This window comes from Diadema setosum, chromosome 7 (genome assembly GCF_964275005.1).
Source record: "Diadema setosum chromosome 7, eeDiaSeto1, whole genome shotgun sequence".
Taxonomy (NCBI): Eukaryota; Metazoa; Echinodermata; class Echinoidea; order Diadematoida; family Diadematidae; genus Diadema; species Diadema setosum.
The window spans coordinates 37,257,640-37,281,382 of NC_092691.1; the positions used below are offsets into that span (position 1 = coordinate 37,257,640).

Consider the following 23,743-nt stretch of genomic DNA (forward strand, 5'->3'; position numbering starts at 1 on the left):
TTTGTGAGTCCTTTATTTCACGAATATCACTGTGCTCACAAAAATTTGTCAAAATTAACATGGCAAAATGTACTGTGCAATGTAATACAGTAGTCTTGGATTTATGACTGAAGAGACCAGACACATTCAAGTTCATATAATGTTCATTCAGATTTCGAAAGCTTTCCTGCCTTCTTGATATGCTGTGAATGCTGGTGGTTTGATTGACTGCTTTTGATATGAAAGATGATACGAAGACTGCATGTTTAACATGGGGCAGGAGGTATTCAGGCAAACAGCTGACCCGAACATACTGGTAGGAATATTGTCAAGGTTGCATGGATTTTCCACTTTGAATGTTGCTGCGCATTTGCCCCGCGTGGGTCCGAGATTCCCGTCATAATGGCATTCTGTGCATGACGTGAGATGCGGGAGCCAATTGGCTGTGAATCGGAAAAAGTCGGGCCGAACTTAATTCACAAAGTGATCCCATCGCCCCCGGCGGTGTTGTGATGGGATTAAGTGACTCCCCATCTCGATCCTGATGTCAATTTCTTAAAAGCATCACTGCACTGGCACATTGTTACCTGAGACCTGTGGAAGATGCTTACTGTATCTGGGAAGGCATTGTTTTCAAAGGGGGGGGGGGGGGAGATGGGGGCAGGAGAGCAGGGAGTGGCTAGAAATGGAAGAGTTCTTGTGTTGACCCAGATTCTTTGATTTTTAATCCTGTAATAGCCACTGTTTGATTTGTATCCTTTTACTGGATATTTCTCCCACATATACTCATGAGACATGCTATGAATTGACTGTCCCATTTATTTTGTTGACTGGGGGTGGGGGGGGGGGTGGGGATGGTCTCATTGATACAAATATTAGTTTGAATGGAAAATATTCCATGAATTTGCTATGATGGTTCTAGGTCTTTGCTAGATGCCTTATAATACATCACTGTAGATAGAGCTGCAGTGTTCATTTTCTCTTGCAAAAATGACGGTAAGGATCATAGATTCAGCAATTCTACAAGCACAATACACATATTGGTATCGATTGCACAAGAGTGGTTTGCAAGTGATACTTGTTTACAAAGGTTTCATCAAGTAGCATAATAAATGTGAGTGATTTCACATTTAGTTTGTGTGAACTACATTGTAGAGTGTAAAAAAACCCAACATGATTTGAAATGCAATTCCACTCTTGTTTTGTCGTTGTGCGTATTAAAATAGGCCGATTGCCAAAAATGTTAGTTTTAGTGCAACTCTTTATGTTTCATGTAGCAATCTCTATACATTTAATAATAATTTTCACTTCTTTTAAAAGTGCTTTGAGCACTTCTTTGGATGAGGTGCTGTATGAGTATAAACCATGACCATTATTATTGTTATTATTGTTATTATTATTATTATTATTGTTGTTGTTGTTGTTATTGTTGTTGTTGTTGTTATTATTATTATTACTATTATTATCATCTTTTTCAACTTTTCCTCGTATGCAGACCCACCCCCAAGGGAGACATTACTCCACTTTGCAGCGCGGTGCGGTCTTCAGGAGTTTGCCTTCTATTTGCTTGACCATCCCGGCTCTGACGTAGCCCTCAAGCTCCCAAACAAGGACGGGGACCTGGCCGTAGAGTTGGCGCGAGCATCTGGACTGGACAGTCTGGCTGACCGCATGCTAGAGTATGTTTACCTTTCTCCTGTGTTCTCAAACAACTGTTTAATCATTGGAGTTATATACATGTTTGTCCAAGATCCGCTGGCAATCGATCTGTATATAGTTCCTCATATGTCCTCTTAACCATGAATTGTGGACACAATACTTTAACAAATATTGCACATATTTTTTCTTTTTTTTTTTTTAAAACTTGCCCAAAGAGCAGGTATACAACATACAAGGTACAACATCTGCTCTTTAAGAATCAGCAATACCTCTCACAAATCCAGAGATATTTCATGAAATTTGTAAGTAGGGTATGATTTGGAATCTCACACCAGCTGTTCAGTGGCAAATTCTCAGAATGCTAGATACATGTAGAACCATCGTGGGTGAATATTTAGAGGTAGTTTTGACATCCTCTTGAGAGTTTAATTTTCTGTCAAGCAAATTCTAGAATTGAATATGAGTTGTTTTTAGCTGATTAGCATCAGAGTGCTACCATTAAATATTTCAGTAACAGTTGAAGGACAAAAATAATTTGATTGGTAGGTTTCTTGGTATAATCTACTTTCTAACTATTTCTTGTCAAAACGTCAGATGATAACACATCACTTTGCTCTACTGCTATGACGTGGCAAGTGTCAGTGATAGCTTGGTTGACACCCTCCCCCCCCCCCCCCCCCCCCCCGGCCTTCTTTTTCTCTTGTGAAAAGCCCTCCAAAGAAGAATGCGAAAACCTGATATGTATATGTAGTCAGATTGAACATGAGAATAAAAGATGAAACAGCATGAAACAGCATGATGAAATGCTGTTTAAAAGAGGCATTTGTGAGTTCAGGGAAGCAGCCCCCCCTTTTTTTTTTCACATACGCATAGCATGATTGGATGTCTGCCGAAAGAGGTGATTGACAGAAACACATGAGCCTGCCATGCACACGGTGACACATTCATCACACTACTCATGACCAAAATTTCCCCTTTAACTTGCAGCAATATAAAAAAAGAATTATGTCACACACGCACACACACGAATGAATAGAAAACTGTTGTAAGTACACTGTACTTTAGAAATATAAAGGACCACCATACAGCAATTGCAAAAGGGCGTATAAATCATAAAAGCTTAGATTTCTCCTCAAAATGGCTCTTTCATTGCACACAGCAAAAATTGTGCACAAGCAGGTAAACAGCTACCGCGATCGATTCGCTAAATCACACAAATGAAGCAGTCTCTCACTCGCAATAAATCCGAGAAGCTGTGAGCTGTTAATATGAATATTTGTCAGTCCCTCAGAAGGCTTATCATGCTCTTAAGTAGTGAAATAGCCAGAAAGAGGCTTTAAAAAATGTGTTTTCTTTTGAATGATATACATGTGTGGTATGTGTGTGTGTGTTGGGGGGGGGGGGGGTCTCAACAATGAGCTGCGTGACTGGCTAGATTATATCTACAGCTCATACAACAAGTCCATGGTCATTGTAGATACTAGTTTCCATGTAAAAAAAAAAAAGAAGGAAATGCATCTGGTATGGGTTAACATCCACATACGGTATATTTTTGAGAATCTGTTCATTGCAAGTTTTGCAGACCATCGTGCATTGCCTCAAACAATAGATATCACATTTACAATCCTCTCTTAGTGTGTTGACCAAAAAAAAAAAAAAGAAAGAAAGAAAGAAAGAAAGAAAGATCAGAAAAAAAGCATTTGGGGATATACAGACTGCTTTAGGGATGGATAGAATACCCCTGTCCTACTTATCCAAGCCCACCCTCCTTTTTTTTTTTTTTTTGATTGTCATCAACAGGCATCCATTCGTTAATTGGCTTGGTCCAATATTGGCCCTCTCTCAGTTTGGGCAAGACGTTGTGTGCGATATGTAATCCGATGCTTTTAGGGAACGCATAGATGAGAGCAAAAATGGGTCAGCTCTATCAACCTGTTTGTGTCTTTTTTAAAACTTTTTTTTTTTGCGCAGTAGTTTCTCCATAAATGAGGCCGAGATGGTAAAAGATACCCCCTCAGCCTTACGAATAATCACTCCTTTGCAGAATATCGACCCGATGTAAACTGAAATTTGACATATCAATTGTACATCAACAGCTCTTCCTGTCTAGACTAGGAGAACTGCCAATTTTGTGCGTCTGAAAGTTTTGGACATGATAATCAACACTTTCCTTGCTGGCTCGTCATAAAAAAAAAAGAAAGAAAGAAAGAAAAAAAAAAATGATCCCTGGCAGTATGTGACATATATCAACGTGTCTAAATAATATTCAAACATTGACAGTTTACATATTTGCTAAGAATATCAGCATACACCCGAACTATGTCTTACGTAGCCATATGATTTTGCTTTAAAAAAATCAAAATCATAAGAAATATCAGTATGCATGTGTATGAACGTGCAAAGCAGAAATCAGTCAAAACGTGCAGAGTCTCCCATGGCTTAACTGCGAAACGAAGCTTGCCCAGTCTAGAACTGACGTCATACTGAGCTGCGGTACTGAGGAGGAAACCCAACATGCTAGGGGCCATCGTACCTGCCATTGTTTGAGGAATGCCAAGAATGCTAAAGATGTGGAGAATGCCAAATCTACCACTGAGTCTTGACAGCTTGGCAATTTGCCCCCCCCCCCCCCCATTGTGTTGGATGTCAGTGTGTGTGTGTGTATGTGTGTGTGTGTGTGTGTATTTACAGGGCTGCGGATGGTCCTGTTTACACTATATACTTCTGAAGCAAGAAACCTGCGAGAGTTTGGGGACTTTGCAAGGAATGCATGCACATTCTCTTTCAAAACATCCTACATCTATCTAAACCTACATCCAGATCAATAGCAATTATTGATTTTCTCCAAAAGACATCATTTCTTCAGACGTATATTGCAGTCAATGACTTATACTTCTTGTAAAAAAAGATTCAGATAGATTTGTTCAAAAAAAAAAAAGATAATGATCACAAAATTAACTTACCATTTCTGTGCTTGATGTTTATTTCTTCTTAAAGAAAATCAATATCCGTACATGATGGAGATGGAAATTGAAACAAAGGCTGCATTGTATTAAGTAAAGATGATGAAAGTTTAGATTACTGTATGCAAATTACCATCTGAAAAAAAATAACATAATGGCAAAGAGCTTTGTAATACTTACTGCGCAGGAAGTTTGCTATGGACTATGAGTATGATTAAATTTAGACTGCATAGTATTACCTGGGATACCCATAAAGTGTTTCTCTAATGCATACATTTTCCTTGTAATAACTGTCCCTCCCCCCCCCCACACTTAATATAAGTACAAGGTTATTTGATCACAATTTAAATGTAGTTTTGCTGGGCGCGTGGCACTTCTTTCCCGCGGCAGTCAAGTGGTCGATGACACATGGAGCCGATGTTTGATGTGCGCAGGATAAGACGGCACACTAGACACAGAGCCACACTAACAGGGCCCTAGGGCTGTGTGCTGATTAAGTTACCACAATTTGCCTGCGTTGGATGCCGGTACTGTTTTGTCAGGTGGTATAGATCTACTCTTATGTGGTCCTAATTCAAATTTTAATCAATACCGCGTGCCCCCCTCCGTAAACGGGTCTTTCGGCGTTATGGTCGCTGGTAATAGGTGATTCCTATCAGGGTAATGTGCGACAGTTAGTGCCGAAATTGCGCGGGGGAAGCCAGGAAAAGGTTCGGCTGCAATCGTGGTAATTTGCGTCTGCGTTGCTCAAGTGTTCATTGCATCACAACAAACAAATTGAGTAATTACCTCCAATTTAGAGTCAATACGTTCTGCGTTGTGCATTTTTTGAAAATCAGACGCTGTTGTGGAATCTTAACGACTTGCCAACTTTTCACGCATCTGTAATGTGAATATCATGTGACAAGGCTTGCATTGTCTGCTCATTGTTTCTCTGTGCTATTGACTTTGCATTAAGGATTTGGACGCATACATTTGTTTGGCATTTACTGACACAGCTAGGTATTACATAATTTGCCCTCTTTGCTGACATTGCCATGGCAAATCTGTCACTAAAGCATCATAAGGAGCTTCCTGACATACTGTATCTCACCTCAAAACATACACGTACTATCAACCAGACAGAGGAACAAACAAATAAACAATTCGAAAAATGCAAAATGAACCTTTGGAATGATTTTAAAAATGAACAGAAAAGGGAAGGTACATTGTATTTTGTAATTCTTTTGATATCGTAAGTATATATCGTCGCTGGGGCGACAAGACTTTGTATCTACAAAAAGTCAAATGTTCAGGAGAGCCAAAAAACATGGCGGCCAAAGCACTATAGCGAATGGGATAGCCTTTCCTTTGACATGCCGTGGTGGCTTGATTTTTGCAGTAAGACGGGATTTGGCCAGGACATCACTTAACCCATTATTTGACCATTAATCTAAAAAAGTCATTTTCACCAAAATTTCAGATACAAGGTCTTGTCACCCAAGTAACGATATGTAATTGAATTTTAATCTTCCAAGAAATAATGAGGATGAATTTTCATAAGATTGAGATCCCAGAAATGACACATGATTTTAAAATGTGTCCTGCAAATCAATCTGTTTGTGAAAAGGATTTTTCCTTCCCATAATGCACATATTGTAGCTGCTATGGTAGTTTGCTGCTTCGTCAGTGGGGGAATGTCGGGTGCTTTTCTATTTTGCTAAAAAAAATTAAGAATCCAGAAATTATGAGTTTAGCCAAGAAAGCTGGTTTGAAATTGTAATCATTGTGACGTTTTCAGGGGAATAGACAGATTTACTATTGCAACATATTCAAAATTGAAACATACTTCTTGTTACAAAAGATTTTTTCTGACAGCCAAAAAACTTGCTAAAGGCTTGCCTGAGACAGCCAGAGGTAACGCATGCAAACTGGATTCCATGCAGTCGCTCTGTATTGAGTGTATGGAGGCTGATGGAACAGCGTCACACATATCCTATGAAGCATTCTTTTGAGAGGTTGACTTTAGTTCAAAATTAACACCAAAGTTTGTTTTGTTTAAGTGAGTATCATGTTGTGATGCCCCAGTCAAGCACATACATGTGTGTTTGTTTGCATTTTAGGTTATCTTTTTGATTTACCACACTTGATATCCCTTTCATTTTAATGATCAATAAAACAATTACTAGATGCTGTATGTGAGTTTATTATACTGCAAAATCTAGTGAATATATGCAAATCTAGAAAAAAAAAATAATATGATCCAAGAATGCCTTGAGTTGATACAAGTAAACATTGCATGTACAAATTTGGCTCATTTTCCTCATGCTAATGTCTTTGAATTCCCTGTATTGAGTCTGGGCAGAAAAAAACCCCAGAAGAAGTGCAGGCCTGTACTTGTCAGAGCCACAAATGAGTTGATGGTGATTAACGAAGCAGGAGATTATTTTGTGGTCATTATCTGATCAGGTTTCAGCAATATAGTCAATTAAAGTTAGATAAAGTTCACGCTTGTCAGACAACTGTCCCTGGAATGTGATCTTGTGTTCTCTGGCATTGGCAATTTACGGGAGTATCATGCTTACAAACTGGCTACGTAGTGGTACATGGTGATTGTAATTCTCACAATCATTTATACTCTGTTTATGTACTTTATCACCTATCATTTGTCAAACCACAAGATACAACACTGATTAGCTGATAAAAAGCAACTAGGCAACCTGCAGATTGCTTGTTTTATTTCATGTAGTTAATAGAAAAAATAAGAAAGAGAAAAGTTGTCAGTAGTGAAGCAGATGTGATGTAAATCAAGGAATGTAACTAACAGCTGAAAACAGTGACACTACATGAAGATTGCGCTTTTATCAATCGTACATTGTATATGTCATATCTTTGTTTCAAATGCTGAATGTACTCATTGTTGGTTCTGTTACGTCTGCTCTTTGGCAACACTTTTCCAGAGAAAAAGGTCAAAGAAAGAAGAAAAAAAAAAACACATGGAAAAGAGACAGACATGATGGCACTCTTTCATGACTGGTTGCAGAAATAAGATTTACATAAAGCTTCTGATGTTTCAGAATTTTGAGGTCGCAAGATGGAGCAAGTGCAGTTTTCAAACAAAATGACATGAAGACTTTTGAGTTGCTATGACAACCCATCAGTATAGATTTATTTTTTGTGAGGGACAGCTGTGATGCTGTCTGTTGATGGTTACTGTAACTATGAGCATTCTTCTTCTCTTGTTATCACTATTCCTGTGTGAAAGGGAGAAGTGTACATCATTTTCACAAGCCTCCCAAAGTTATGTGCAAAGCTTTGAAGGTGATGCATGAAGGTGTCAACATTAAGTCAAGACTGATTTCATTTCACCTCAATGTGAAGTAGAATCAAATGGATAAACTTTTATCCTTGAATATTGTTTCATATTCTCTGTATAACTTTAAGGCTGCATTTATAATCTTTTCCATGTTGGAAACACATTTCAATACCTATTTTCAAAATGTGTTTGCAAACGCCTTTTGGATCATGTTTCTTGAGTTGTTGTGTTTATCAACTTTGTCGTGAGTCGATTGGGAGGCCTTGTCACCGTATACATGTGGCTCCATTGCACAGTTTGACCAGAGGAGTAAAGTTGTGTAGTTGGCCGTGGTTGGGGCAGGCAGGTCTGAGCTATAAACATGCTTCGAAACGACTAGGCATTTATTAACTCAATTGAACGGTTCTCGGGCGTTTCATCCCTTTAAGCAGTGAGTACAAAAAATAAAAAAAAAAATCTATTTAAATCCTGTAATTTGTATGACATACAATAGCTATAAATTCTATTTGAGGTATCATCCAGCCATTTCTGAGTGACAAGATACACAAATGATATAAGTGCTCTGTTTCTGCACGGCTGCTCACTTCTCCTTTTTCTCTCTCTGTCTTTCTCTTCTGTCTTGCAGGCAGTCCCTGTGCGAGGACGCGGTGCACAAAAACCGGCGGCTGGAACATGTCGAAGGAAAGGCCTGCGTGATTAAGAGACATAATGCCTTGGGCACAGCCACAATCACAACTAATCTTGATGAGAGTAGCAAAACAATAGGTGAGTCGCAGTGTTCCGCCAAAAGTAATGATGTTTATCTCACCATCTCCTCCTCTGCTCTCTCACCGTCTCTCTTTTTATCTCCCATCTCTGTTTCTTACTTTTTTGCTCTATCATTTGGTACCATCTCTTGTTGTTTTTTCCCCTCCTCCGTCCTTCTGTCGCTATCTCTGTAGCGCTGTATTTCTCTCCATCTCCCCGAATAAATTCTTGAGCCGTCACTTCTGAGGAAGATGAGTGGGGTCGGAAGATGTGGTCGTAATGCATTCCTTGGAATGATAGCTCAAGGTGTCTTGTTTCTAGCCACTCCATGAATTCTGAATTTACCAAAAAAGAAAGAAAAAAAAAAACACCTAAAAAAGCATTCCCCTCAGCCAAAAATGACGAGCAGAGTCTCTTCCTTCCTTTCTGTGGCAACAAGTGGAATCTTATGCAAAACTAACTGAGATCTCTTGGGGAAAAAAAAAATTGCATGTTTTACAGGTAGTTGTTCACAGTAAAGAAGTATAGGCTTAATCAGTGGCAAGGGGAGGCTAGGGTAAAAAAAGCTGAGTAGACATTTTTTTTTTCCAACAAGCATGTCATTAGTGAACAAAGAATAGGCTAATGCTGTGAGTGTTTCATTTATATGTTGGTTTTCATATTCCCTACGGCTGAATTATTTTTTCCGAAAAATTATAGAATACCAGAGGTAATGTGGGATATATTAAGTTTGTTTTGATAAACATGGCATGTGTGAAATAGAGAGGAGGCAAGAATCAATGTAAGAGTTTTGTGGTATAGTGACTAAAAGATCTGAATGCGTTATCATGCATCTTTGTACAAGATGTTCGGTAGCCCGTCAGCTATGAAATGAGATCCTGGTTTAGAACTGGGGCGATGGATGTGATGGCGCCCTCTAGGAAAGCACAGTGGAAAAATTGACGAGGCTACCCTGGATACAAACAGCTTCATCATTATTATCATTTCAGATATTGTACTGTAAAACAAGGAATGTTCGCATGCCTTTAATTTCGCGAATTTCACGAGAGCCAAGATTTGCGAAATTAACACGCATGTGAAAGTTCTTGTCTACACTATAAGTATACGCATTGAATGTTAGAGGCAGCTAGTGAAAATTTCATGCCGCGAAAAAGGCTGTCGGCTCCAATTTGCGAAAATATTGTTTTTTTACGGTATTGATACGATGTCTGCCGAGTATCCTTTGTAAGCTAAGTTTTTTTCCCTTGCTCTTTTCATTGTCGCATCTCAGAGGACGACATCCACATGCTGCGAGACGTCGTGAGCTACATGGAGGCGGACGAGGAGGACACATCCGGAGTGGCCTCCCCGGTCAAGATCGGCAAACACGCCCGATTCAGGGATGTGTCTCCAGGTAGGAACAAGAGTGTATTTTCGTTCCTTCCGCATCCCATATGTGAGCAGACCCCTTTAATAATTGGCAGCAGTCCCACCCTTAGGCACAATGCGACACACTCTGATGAATAAATGCATCCTAAATATCAACCAGTGACTGGTAGGGTATTGGACTACTTGGCCATGATGTTTTACACTGGCTGGAATCAACAAATTCACTTTTTAAGAATAAATGTTTCTTCAATGACATTTGTAATGTAAAATAGTCGAGTGGGTTGAAGTCATATTCAGGTCAATGTCTGCATTTTCATCACTAGAGGGAGCTACACAACCTTCAATCAGCAACAGCTATTGAATTGGCAATGACAAATGTAGTTAGTAGACTTCTTAACTCTAATATGAAAAAAAAAAAACCAAAAAAAAAAAACCAACTCACATATAAGTTCATGAAATATTGCAACCTGAAAAATCTTTCAGATGTCCCATAGTTCCCTTCTGTTAGTTTTTGATGAAAGGAATTAACAAATTTATAAGCGAGAACATAGAAAAGGGAAAAGGAGGTACTTTTAAAAGATCAAGAGGTCGGACTTATGGTAGCAGAGGCAGATGGTGACCTTGACATGCCGAGAGGAGCGTAGCAAAGCGGGGTAATTAAGTCGCCCATCACCGGAAGGGGAGAGCCTCCAAATCCCCAGCTCTGTGTAGGGATTTTGGATGTGTGTGATGGGCAAGATTTTCATTCGATGTTCGATGTCGGGGGATGATAGTGGGAATAGACGCCACTAATGGCAGTGTCAATGAGGCACTTTGTGAGGTGCTGTGCTTTATTACGTGTTTTGAGAGTATGTTGTGTCAGGAGATGGCAAGTATTTGACTGGATGACTTGAAATAGTCGAATGAATCTATCCAAGAACATGTGTAATATTTCACTGCCAGACTTGGAGATAATGTCTGCTAAAATGCAAACTTGAGTTTTGATATGTTCAAATTTTGTTTTTGTTGAGCACATTCTTTCTTTTGCCCCCATTTTTGTTATCTTGTTTTGCGGTATGATTTTAAAGTGTAATCTATATCAAAAGCACCTTTGATGGAATATTTGTCAAGCAGATCAATTTCATATTAATTAGCAAGGGAAGTAATTAATTAAAGAAAAAAATGCAAGGAAAGCTGGTTAACCAGTCTATTAATGTTTTAGATTCATTTGTAATTTAATTGAAATGTATGTCCATGAGAAGTTTGATTCTTTCAATAGAATTTCATCAAATGATTTAATGCAGTCTTTCTTGCCATGTGTCCATTCCTATTGCAGATCATGATAATATGCTTTAACAAAATAATTCAGCTTTAAATTCTGTAGGACAAACACAATTTTAATGGGGTTAATGTTATGATTGTGAGATGGCGTGTTCCTTTACATGATGTCTGAACTAAAAGGGGCACTTCCATGTCAGTAGCATTGTGGTCTCGGTAGCTTTTTGCTGATGCCAATGTTTGCTCTGTTGTTTTGTACCCGACCGATGGCCATGACAGATCAGGGTCTGAGTGACAGCTCCAGCTCGGAGGATGAGAACGAGGAGGATGAGGAGGACTTTGTTCGTTGCCGGGAATACAGAGGAACACTGGAGCCCGTCCTAGGTGAGAAGGAGTGATGGAGTGGAAAATATGTGGAGAAGATTATAAGAGAGATGGGATAAAGACAGATAACTAGCTAGCTTGCTAGATACTATATAAGCCATATATTTAGCGAGTCTAAATTTTTGCGACTCGGAACTTTCCGATGATTTCGCAAGTGGTTAAATTCGTGGATTATGGAGTACTGTACTGAACGGTAGAAACATATATGTGTGCATCAAATTCATATCAGGATCAGAGTCATTATTTTCGCGTGTCTTTAATTTCGTGAATAGCACCTGACTCGCAAAATTCGCGAAAATAAAAGCCTCGTGAAATATTTGGTGTGTACGGCAGATAAATACAAAGATAGGTAGATAGATGCATAGATATGAAAGATAGATAGATAGATAGATAGATGGATGGATAGATAGATGGATAGATGGTAAGATAGATAAATGGATGGATAGATAGATGGATAGATGGTTAGATAGTTTGATACCGTAGAAAGGTAGACATCGAAATAGATAGGTAGAGAAAAATGAGAAGAGGTTAGGGAGACAGATTATGATTAGTGATGAGTAGAGCTTGTTTGATACACTCAAATAGAAATAGATTGTTGAAGAAATATTAGAGATACAATAAGCCTTTTCTTTTTTTTTTTTTTCTTTTTTTTTTTGGGGGGGGGGGAGGGGGGGTTACTCCATTACTTTCCTGATACCAAATTGGACCATTCTTTGCCCAGAGGGGTGTTCCAATCAAATCTTGCTCAGTTGGTGTGCTAGGGTTAGTGTTCTGCACAACTTGATCACTTTAAACATAATAAAAACTTAATGATAGTAATAGTATACTCTTATATAGTGGTCATTCTACCGAGAAAAGATACTTGTGATGCTGTGGAAAATGAACAGGATATGAGTATCGGTATCATCAAAGTTCATAAAACATGATGACATAAAATAAACCACAAATTATGTAGATCATTTGTTGGTACTTCAACATTTTTGAGAAGGCAGAGCTTGGCGTGACCTTTGTAAGAGTCCGAAGGACAAGACTTGCACGTGTCGAGTGCACGTGACTGGTTCCGGCATGTACGTGTGCACCCTTTGTAGTGCATACCCATGGGTACTGGTAGCCGTGTGTTTGATCGACCGGCCGAGGATCCTTCAGAACAGCTTTTGTAGGGAAAGTTGTTGCCGGTTTGTCATCTGGTGGAAGATTCAAGCCTTGTGTCTGGATAATCAGGAAGTAGTTTAAACATAATTAGAAATACATTTCAAGTATGTGTGATTCAAAATGACACATGTTTTGCAGGCTCAAAGATGTTAATACACAGAGGTACAGTTATAGAGAGAAGGGAAAGAGATGCAAAAATAAGACATGGAGACACAGACTTGTAAGAGAAAGAAAGATGAGGATAAGATGATTTTTATTTCTAGTTATAAAGCCAGCAAAACATTAGATTTAAGATGATATGTGCCATGTATTGCTTCCAAGCAGTCACTTTTTCAACTTGGGCAAATGTCCAATAAAACAAGTTGGAAACAGCCAGTACTTTGCTTAGACAAGGCTGGTGGGATATTGTCCTTGGGCATTTTGTGCACCAGATCATTTTGTCATGTCAATGTGTGATGGAGCTGTTGCATAGTGCATGTATGGATGAATTGAGTATGGCCATCTAAATGTGTATTTACTCTCTGTAAGTATACAATATGTAGCAAGCAACCAAAGTCTTTGAATATCAGTGTTTCAGTAGAGAATGGCCTAAGAGTTGTTTGGGGGGGGGGGGGATATATATATATTTTTTTTCTTTTCTTTTCTGTGAACCACATACACTGTGTTGCTCCAGTAGCAATACTTGTTTTAGTGATAGCGATGGTTGTGCTTGAAATGTAATAATAGAAGTAACATTAACAATGATAACACAAAAGCATAAGAATTACATTAGTATAAATGATAGTTCTTTGTAATGATATTCAAAAAGAGTATGAAGATCTTTTAGAAAAGGGCTCACTCTTTGATTCTCCTTGATGTAATGATTCTGCACTTGCTATTAAATGTTTGTCACTTTACATTTTCATACATCAAGATTTTTAATACAATCTTGTTAGAATATACACTTATGTATGTTTATATGTCTATCTATCTACCTATATTCGTATTTGTATTTGTGTGTGTGTGTGTGTGTGTGTGTGTGTTTGCCAGTGTCTGTACTTCTAAGAATGCAGGCACTTAAGAAATAAACAATTGATTCACATACAAATGTATGTTACGTGCCAAATATATTTGTAGAATAAGTAGATTGATAGCTGTTCAAGAAAGCAACAACAAAAGAGCAATCTTGTTGCTACAGTAAGAATGACATAGTTTTCCTACATTCGTGAGAATCGTTTGATAATTGAGGGGCGCTTTCCCGTATATCAGTCATATCAGAGATGATAACGGAGCAGTGTGAATTATGGCAGGTTTGATGAGGAAAAGATTTTGAGTAATCAGTTCTGGGCCGTGCGCTGTGGCTGATTGATAAATGCTTTTATGCAGAGATCCTGGGATCACCAGCCAGGGGGTATGAATATGGAAGATGCTGTCCCCCCCCCCCCCCCCCCCTCCTTTTTTGGTGACTGGGATGTGGAGTCGTACCATAATATTTTGTCGTTGACTTGGTAAAGAGCTTCTTTAGTGTAAATTTCAGGAATCTTGTGGAAAGTGAAAGCTGACTATATTTTTTTTTAAGGCAGAAATGTCAGTTTGTATGAAGAAGGCACTTTGTAAGATAGAATAGTTTATATTCTTCTGTGTTTGTGTGTAAGTGTTTTTCCCCCATTCTGTTACTACCGTTGGTGCATTCATGAAGTGTAGAGCAAACAGAAGGTTTTCATTCTGTTACTTGCTCTGTTAAAATTTTACATTTTGTTCAGTTTTGTGTTCGATTATAGATTTTTACAAATTCTTAGGAAGTTCAGTTGTTGAAAAATAGGTTAGGTTGTACACTAGTTACATTTATCACAATATGAATATGTAAAATTTTTAACCATTTGAACACTATCAAGGTGGTACAGGTATTTGTATCTATGACAATATGCATCTGAATTCATCTAATGTATAAAATTTGAACAATATTGAGGCGGTACAGGTACAGTTATGTATTTGTTTAGAAGGAGGTGTGCATTTAACAGAAAAATGGTGTTACAGGAGATTGTATATCACAAGTCAAGCATGCTTTTATGTTTGCACATTTAGAAGGGTATTTTTATTTTGTTCATATCATATACTTCTTCACATTTCTTCCCCCTTTTTTGTATTGTGTTTCGAAGAGTTTTTGTTTTCAGTTAGCCTTTGCTCTGAGTTCAAGGATGTTTGTAGTGCTATCAATATCACTGAAAGTTAATGACAACAGATAAAGTTGCTATAGTATATAAGTGATGAAAGATAACTTGAACAGTATTTGATACCTGCATTAGATCTATTCACATAATGCCAAAAAGGTAATCTTTGTATTAAGGTGACATGGCACCACTTTATACATTCTACCGTAGTATCAACTTCAATGTGAGGTTTTAAAAAAAAATAGTAATTATTCATGGTGGAAAACAAAAATGTATAACAGTGAGTCATTGATTTCAAAATAATAAACCTTTTTCAAACTGTGGTTGTATGGAATTCTAAAATGAGTTGTAAGGGGAAATACTTGTGGTGCAAGTACAGGATATAAGGTTCAAAAAAGTAGATGAATCTGGCTTAGTTTGACAAATGAAGCTAGAGATATTTTATGATGTGATGTCTCCCAATTGCAAGCTATTACAGCAAAGCTCTACATCACAAAAATCATTTCATCCAAGGGGGTAAGCATATGCCATCTCATTTGTGCATCCACGCTCTTTTTTGTGTGTGTTTCGTGAATTCGTTCAGGGACAAAAAACAGATTTGTAAAGGCAATATTATTCAGCGAAGGAGATTGCAGTCTCCTTGGTTTGACCGAGTTATGTCCCGATTGATTTGAAGCGGCGCTGTTCATTCCGACGCTCTCGGATTAAGGCGTCGGACCGACCACATGAGCGGAATGGTGCATCTCCACGCCTGCTATCACATTGCTAGGTGGTAGTATTGTGAAGGTGAAGTGTTCCTTGTACCTCTTTGATGTTGTTAAATGAGAGAGAGCCGAGATTGAATCAATCTGTCGATGGCTGGATGCTGTCGTAGGGATGTAAAGAGAGCTTCTGCAATAGGAAATCCAGCTTGTGCCCACTTTTTTCTTCTTTGACTGAGTTTATCTAAGGTAGATTGTAACTCTATTGCCTAAAGTAGCATGGGAGACATATTAATCACACAGACTTCTCATATCCAGCTAGTAGTACAGAATAATGATTTCTTTCCTTTCTTAGAAGAACAACAATTATGATTTTATTGACTGTTACACTGGGCTGATTAACATTGTGGTTGTGCAATTGTCAATTATTATAGATTATGATGTTTTGCACTTGTCATGCTGACAGTAGGGTTTTTTGTTTGTGGTGAATATCACAATTTCACTTGACATTTTTCTGTCAATGAATTCTTTTGTATTTCTTATTTTGGATTCTGCAGAGGACAGCATACAGCAAATAAAGACGATAAACAATCATGTCCAGGCCTTGAGACGAGAAAACAGGATTCGCATATCGCAGGTATGTCCATCTTTTATTGCTTTGAAGAATTTTAAGAAAGGTTTGAACCAAACAGAATTTGTAACTGCACACCAGTGATTCAATTAAGCCTACAATGTGTATGTGTGTATGATAATGCAATTTGATTGTATGTCTGTGGCTGATGTAAAAAGATAGTAGGGCAAATGGTGCAAACATTATCACAAAGTCTTCAGCAAGGGAGCCTGCTCTGTCTGTATTGCATTTTGAATTGATGCTTTCTGAGTATTCTGTTGATGGCCTTCATTGCAAAAACAAAAACAAAGAAAATATCAGGAATTTTACATTTTTGATTTTATGTAAAGATTACTGGAATATGCTTTACAGCTAAAACATAGTTCTCAGAAGGGCTCAAAGTTCACACTTTCACATTTTTGAATTTGCTTGCAATATGTCAAAATGATCTACCAAGAAAAATTGCCTGGCTGGTACAATTTGCCAGGACAGTGAGTCCTTTTGGAGTATTTTGAGATGAAAAATGTAAAATTATAAAAGTCGGTGCACTCAACTTTTAGTCTTGAAGTGCCCTCTCAGTTTATAAGTAAGTAGCTAGAAAGTTACTAGTATGTGATGGTAAAAACGTACTCAAGCAGTAGTATTGAATCCCATGCAGCTATGAATGCACTTCACTCTCATGCGGATCATGAAATCATTATTAAATGTTAATTTTCATATTTTCCTTGTCTTGAGAGAATTCATCTCAATATTTGTTGTTTCATTGTGAAAATTTTACAGTTGGTCAAGAGTTGAAATATCCATTAATGGAGCATACATGTATTTCATATCATTATGAATTGTAATGGTTTTTTTTTCCATCTTAGAAGAGCATACATAGAATTGGCATATTGTGTAGACTGCATTTTCCTCTCAATGCAACGGCTTGTTGCGTGCCATGTTTGAGGTCAGCTAGCCTCCATCAAACCTTTCAGCCAAGAAAGGTCTGCCCACCCCCGTTACCTACAGGTCTTTTTGTTTTATCTACATTATTCCTGTTATCCCCAGTGATAATCCTTGAAGATACACGCAATAAAGTCAATAAAGATTGCTACTGTGTGCCGATGCCGTCGACAAATGATAAACGCAGTGATCCAACCCTGTGTTCAAGTTGATATTAATTTGGACTTGATCATGATGATTGATAGAGTGGCAAAGACTCTCTGCTGAGACAATCCTGTACCTTTATTGTCTGAAGCCATTGCAAATGGAATAAATGCACATGCATAATTTGCATGACGACCACTTTGCATCCTATGCGACATAATTGTTTCATACTTGGATTCTTAGTAGACCTCACAGATCCCCTTTTGATTTCACATAGACGTCAGAAGTGAAGTTGTTGATGTCCATCATAGTCTATTCTTCCGGAGATACAATAACAATTAAGCACTGATGGCTTTTTTGTCAAGGGTTATTAAAGAGAAGGGGTCATAGTCGCTGAATTTTGGACAAGAAATGTTTTAGAATATGTTTGTGTACAAAACCAATTAGAAAATTTTGAAATTATGAGTTATCTTCTTGTCTGATATGAAAATTTGATTTTTGTTTAGATTACTACTATTTCGCACATTCAAAGCAAACTTTATAAGTCCTGAAACCAAAACTCGTATCAATTTTAGTGAAGTTTTTTTTTTTTTGTGTATTTCACTCTATTGTTCTTATCAAAATCTTCTTGGATTTTAGTGTGGATTGTTCCTTTAAACCACCCTTTTCTGCCACTCTTGTATTTGTAGGCCGATTACAAAGATGGTACCAGTCCCCTAGTTAAAGGGTGAGGTATAGCGACAGTTGAATGAGCATGATGCCAGCTGGACTGGTAGTGGGCAATGCTTATGTTTGTGATGCCTTAAACCATGTGTCTGATTCTTGCCTTGTGAGAGAGATACATTTGTAAATCATGATGAAATCTTGTCTTTGTTATAGCATGCAAACAGAAGTTGCACCGTGTCTAGTAAAATACTCCACACCACAAACTTTGATTTTTACGGGAAGTAATGGCATTGAAGCTGCATGAGATAATTGCTCACAGACTTCTTACAGTCGTAGATTTGGTTGGGCATTTCACTGTTCCAGAGCGATATTGCATAATGCAGTTTTTATTTTCTCATGGAATAAAGGTTCCTGCAAATAAGACCTTTAAGTGTTTGGATGTGACGTTTTTCAAGAATTCAGAGAAATCATGGAGAGCTTTCACAAGTGATATTTGGAAAGAACATTGTGCCCATAGCTAGGATGGAGGTTTGTGTTGCGACAGTATAGATAATTTTAACAATATTTTATCTTTCAAGAGATGAAAGGTGACAATCGTAAGTGAGCATTTAGTTTTAGTGATTTTTCCTTGTTCAAATAGTACATTGTACTTTTTAGAGGGTCACAGAACATCCTTGTACATTATCAGTTGTCAGAAACAAGAATGCAGTTATATGCATGTATGTGATGACAGTTTCTTGCAATGATTGTATCATGCATCGTACTGCTTTTAAATAATTTTCAGGTAATTTTCAGGCGCAATTCACACATTGTGTAGTTTCATGTGTGCATGCTCTCGGCATGCCATGTGTAAATGGTTTTGTAGATTCTTGCAGATTCTTTTTATGTAGACCTTTCAGCAGTGCAAGCAGCTGTAAGGGTTGTTTGTAGTTAGATGTTGTTTGTTTGTTTGTTTGTTTGTTTTTTAGTTTTTCAGGGTGGGGGAGAGATGGAGTGGGTGGGTGATGGATGAAGTGGGTGGGTGGGTGTGGAAAAGCAAGGCAAAGAATGTGCATGGCTCTAAGGAGTATGCATTGCATGACAACATTTTGAGATTGGAATGATAACATCTTGGATTGCTCCAAATGTGGACCATTGCATGTATTAATACATCAGATGAGTTCAGTGTCTCATGCTTTGGGTAATTAATGAAATAATGAGGTCCCAAACGTTATGCTTTTCTTATTTGGGACCCTGCTGTACGTAATTTGATTTTTTTTTTTCTCTGTGTTTTGTCACAGTGGTTTTATATATCCTTTCACGTGCAAAGTCAGCCATGATAAATGATGAGTTAATTGATAAGCATTCTCAATTGATTTATTAATATATACCATGCAGAAACAATAAATGAAATGAAAAAAAAAATAATGAAAGAAAAATGCATTGGTACCAACCTGTATGTATTGGCTGTTTGCCAAATTGTCTTGTCGGTACCATGTGATTGCAGCGAAATTTAACCTTTTCTTCAGCAATACCTCTTCAGAATCGATTTGTTTTAAGACATTATTTCCAAGGTTCAAGTGTGGACCTTGGTATTTCAGCTGAGGGTTTGTTGTTGTTGTTGTTTGTTTGTTTTTTCTGTACAAGGGTATAATGACGTGATTACGCATTTATAGACTATGTGCTCTAGTTGCTATTCTAGTCTTGGTGGACCTGAGCAAACCGTTTTAGAAAATACCATGTGATTACATTGCTTCTCTTCTCTATTTGAAAGTGGGTTGATATTGTAAATTGGAGATTGCTAGTGATTGTCCATATTTTATTGTCCCCCTGTCCCTTCCCTGTTTGCATCGGTGATGATTTAAAAAAACAAAAACAAAAAAAAAACACCATATTTTATATCAGAAATTTTTAGAAAGCAAACTTGTGTTTTATTCATGGGGCAGACATATGTGTTTACTGAAGCCTGAAATTAAGAGTAAGCGATTTGTGCATCAAAAAACTAGAGTCATAAAAGCTTGGTTGATTTGGATTCTAAAGATCTCTCTCTTTTTATTTTTTTTTTTTGTCAGATGATCTTGTGATTCAGTGATGTGTTCCACCAATACCAACATGCTAGTGGGAAGAGGAAAAAAAATTAAAGAGGAACAAGGTCAAAACTGACAGACGTTGCAGGAGGCAAATAGGGGGAGAAAAGCGTTGACGAGGTGCCCCGCCCTGCCTCTCGCATGCTCGCTGTTATCATTGGCACAAATGACGTCATGTCAAAGAGGAAATGGTCCTATTTTCCCTATTGATTGGGTGTGAAGGGAAATCAATGGCGTGCACTTGAGCGTGAACTTCTAGGGAGAGTAGGTTAGAGGGGGCGCCATGCCCAAACTGCCCTAGAAAAATTTCGGGGGGGGGGGGAGGGGGGAGGGGAGGTGGAGGAAAGGGCATTGAAGAATGAGTTTGTCTCTTCCATGTTGTTTCAGGTGAGGCCTCTCATGTCAGTGTTTAAGCCTGTCTATTTCATTGGGTGTTTGTTTTTTCAAAATCTGTATGTGCGTATACAGATTTGAGGGACTTGATGTATTCCTTTATTGAGAGATGTTTGAAGTCTCACATATTTGTATTGTATTTTCTGATTGCATTTATCAGAGTTTCTTTGTACAGGGAAAAACAAAAAACCCTCAAACTCATCCCCACAATCTTCATCATTCTCCGACTGTCATTCCCCTTTCTGTATCTTCTCCCCCCCCCCCCCTTCCGCCAAAAAAAAAAAAAAAAAAAAAAAAAATCTGCGGCACTTCGATTTTAATCTGTTGGGCCACGGCAGAATCATTCTTGATTTGATAGAGCGCATTCATTTACGAAGAGTTTCAAAAATAGAACAACAATCCATTTTGGCATTCAAGGTACAATGTACATGTGTCCTACATGCGAATTTAAGTATGTGAGAGATAGAGAAAGAAGATAAGAAAAAAAGACCCAGAAGAGAGGAAGGCGGCGAACTTACCATAAAAAGAAAATGTAGAAAGAAATGCTCGCAGCAAGTGATTACTCTATTACGTGCTTAGTTTACAGCGCCGGGCCGAGATGAGGGGAAAAATAAGGAAGAGATGAAATGACAACAATGGTGTTTGCTTACAGTCACTGTTAGTGGGAGCGTGTCATACCCACCCTCCGCCCGCCAACGCTGCCAGGCTGGGCAACCTCCGAGAAAAGCGTGGGTGGCGACAAAAATTCAAATGAAGATGGCATTTCCACTTGTTGTCATGCGCCGGTGTTTTGTAGAAGGGCTAACAATATACTGACTGCTGATTCCTTTTTTTTCCCTCTCTTCTTTTCTTTCTTTTTCCCCCACCCCTGCTGTTCAGCAAGTGCCAAAGGAACATGATTTCAAAAGCTTGTTTCGCTGAGATGTAGAGGAAGATTCTTCTTTAACTGTCATTTGCGGGGGAGACTCTGGGGCTGTTATTTATAGCAACATGTGGGAGTATTTGCTTGAAAAAAAGGGTAGGGGTATTCTGTGGGTCTATAAATGAGCTTTTATCATCGTTCATCATGGTGATATATTGTACTTGTCAAGATATCTGCCATTCATACCCTCGGGGGAATTGACAAAGTTACACACCACAATTGATTTTGTGTAACTAATCATCCTTATTGTCATATACATGTATTGTAGTGCAGTGATGTAATAGCCAGTGTGTTGTTAACTAAACAAAACTGCAACAAATAGTACACATTTATACAAGAGATATTACAGAGGAAAAAATATGCAGCTGTTTCAAAAGCTAAAGCAAAGTGTTTATAAAACAATAACATTTGGATAACCCAAAAATACAGATACATGATCAATAAAAGAAAAGAGAGATAACTTAGTATATCTTAAAAGCTTCTTTGTCATGGATATTCTACTTTTACAAAAAAGAAAAATGGTATATGCCTTCCCTTTGTTTTAAACAAGAAACTTTATACAGTCAGGTATTGATTATAATAAAGGACATTTATGTTGCGCAGCTACTGTAATAATATACTCTAATGCCTTGCACATTGTCAATAAGCAATCAAAAAATGTTCAGATTTCTTATCCTATTTCCTTTAAAGGAGCAAGTGCACGCAGCGTTGACTTTTATAAAGTATGAAGTTGAACAAATAGAATAGTAAAAGATTCATCAAATCAGATGTGAAATGCAAAAAGTATGAAATTTCAGTGTTTCGTGTACATTCACTGAACGATACTAGTAACATTCAAAGTAGCTACATAGATAGGATGATAATATCAATATCTTCCAACTCTCTCATAATTTGGCATGCAGAAATGTCATTCAAGTTGTGTAATTGTTTGAGGATATAGGAACTCCAACCTCTAACTCTTATTAACATAGGATTTTACCACAAGTGTCACCATCTTGTGAAAATGTGTTAACCCATTGAAGACAGACTGATTTTCCTATGATAAGCGTTTCCCAATTACCCCAGCCAAGAATACTATTAAGTCTTGTGCAGGTTGATATAAAAATGGCATTATTTATATTTGTATTGGTAAGGTCTGATTGTAATGAAAACCATACTGTTCTGTTTGTCTAATCTTACTCTGTGTGTTTAAAGGTAGGGAATCCCATTTGCATGCCTCAAATGAAGAGTTGTATAAATGCAGTGGTATGTTGAAGAGAGTATCATTTTAGAAACTCCCCTAAAGTATTGATAGTGGAAGGTAACATTTAGTACAATTTTATTGACCGTTAGAGTTTGAATTAAATTTTTTTTCAGGGCTCACCGTAAATTCCAGTACATTATTAGGCTACCTTTGCAGACACATGCACTGCATGTGTGTCCATCATGTATATTTTGTGAAGAAAGTTCATCAAAACTTACAAACATTTCTATATACATTGTTGCCACACACTCTATATGTAATTACATCAGCTCTTATACTTCTAGATTTGTGTTTATAGGTAAAAAAAATACAGAAGACTGCAACAAAAAGGCTTAAGTGTGGCTGACACACAGAACTACTGAGTAGTTGAGTTTTGTGCATTATTCAAATTGTAGATAACTGTTGACTTCCAAATTTCTCAGCAGTGGCCTAAACAAGTCCCCTGAGGTTCATATTTAATGTTTTGCTGCATTTTGGGAGGTCTGTAAAAGGTATCCCCTACCTCCATTAAACATGGTGTAAAATTTATTCATGAATACCTTGATTATACAAATTTCTTGACGACAAATACGTGAAACTGTGCTGAGTTTGCAGTTTTTTTTTTCTTTTGAAAAAGGTCACTTCTTGTTTTCATCGTTGTGACGCTATTATGTCTGTTTGTACCCCCCAATTTGTTTGTTTGTTTTTTCAAATGAGCGGTAGGACCTTCAAGTCAGTCAGGCAAGAAAAAGTCGAGAGAAGATTGGCCGAATGTATTGCCTGTAGGAAGAAGTGCAAAACCGTCGTTCCCCTTGTTTTGCTATGGGCAGAAGGCCGAAGACATGTAAATTAAGTGGCGGAAGTATGATGCAGGTGGGGGAATGGTAGCAGTCGGTGGTTTGACTAGCCAGTCAACCCATTTCAGGCGGACTTAAAGTGTGCGGGGAAAATTTACCTTCTCATTGCGGGAGAAATGTGTCCTTCTTGCAGGCACAATGAGGTACTTAAGCAGAAAACACAGATAGGGAAAAGAGGTCATTTGTATTGCTTTTTTTTTTTTTGCTTTGACGTTTTTGTTTTTTTTTCTTATGTCTGAGCCCAGCCTCAAGTTTAAAAGATCAGA

The 23,743-nt window shown here is 37.9% G+C and overlaps 1 protein-coding gene across 1 annotated transcript in view; it reads left to right on the forward strand.

The window, feature by feature from the left end:
• Positions 1–23,743, forward strand: part of LOC140231217 (uncharacterized) — a 209,337-nt gene that overhangs the window by 46,710 nt on the left and 138,884 nt on the right. Inside the window, exons 7-11 of the mRNA XM_072311362.1 lie at positions 1,475–1,658; positions 8,522–8,661; positions 9,914–10,036; positions 11,548–11,652; positions 16,213–16,292. Coding sequence (XP_072167463.1) covers positions 1,475–1,658; positions 8,522–8,661; positions 9,914–10,036; positions 11,548–11,652; positions 16,213–16,292 — 632 coding nt within the window. The remainder of the gene's footprint in view (positions 1–1,474; positions 1,659–8,521; positions 8,662–9,913; positions 10,037–11,547; positions 11,653–16,212; positions 16,293–23,743) is intronic.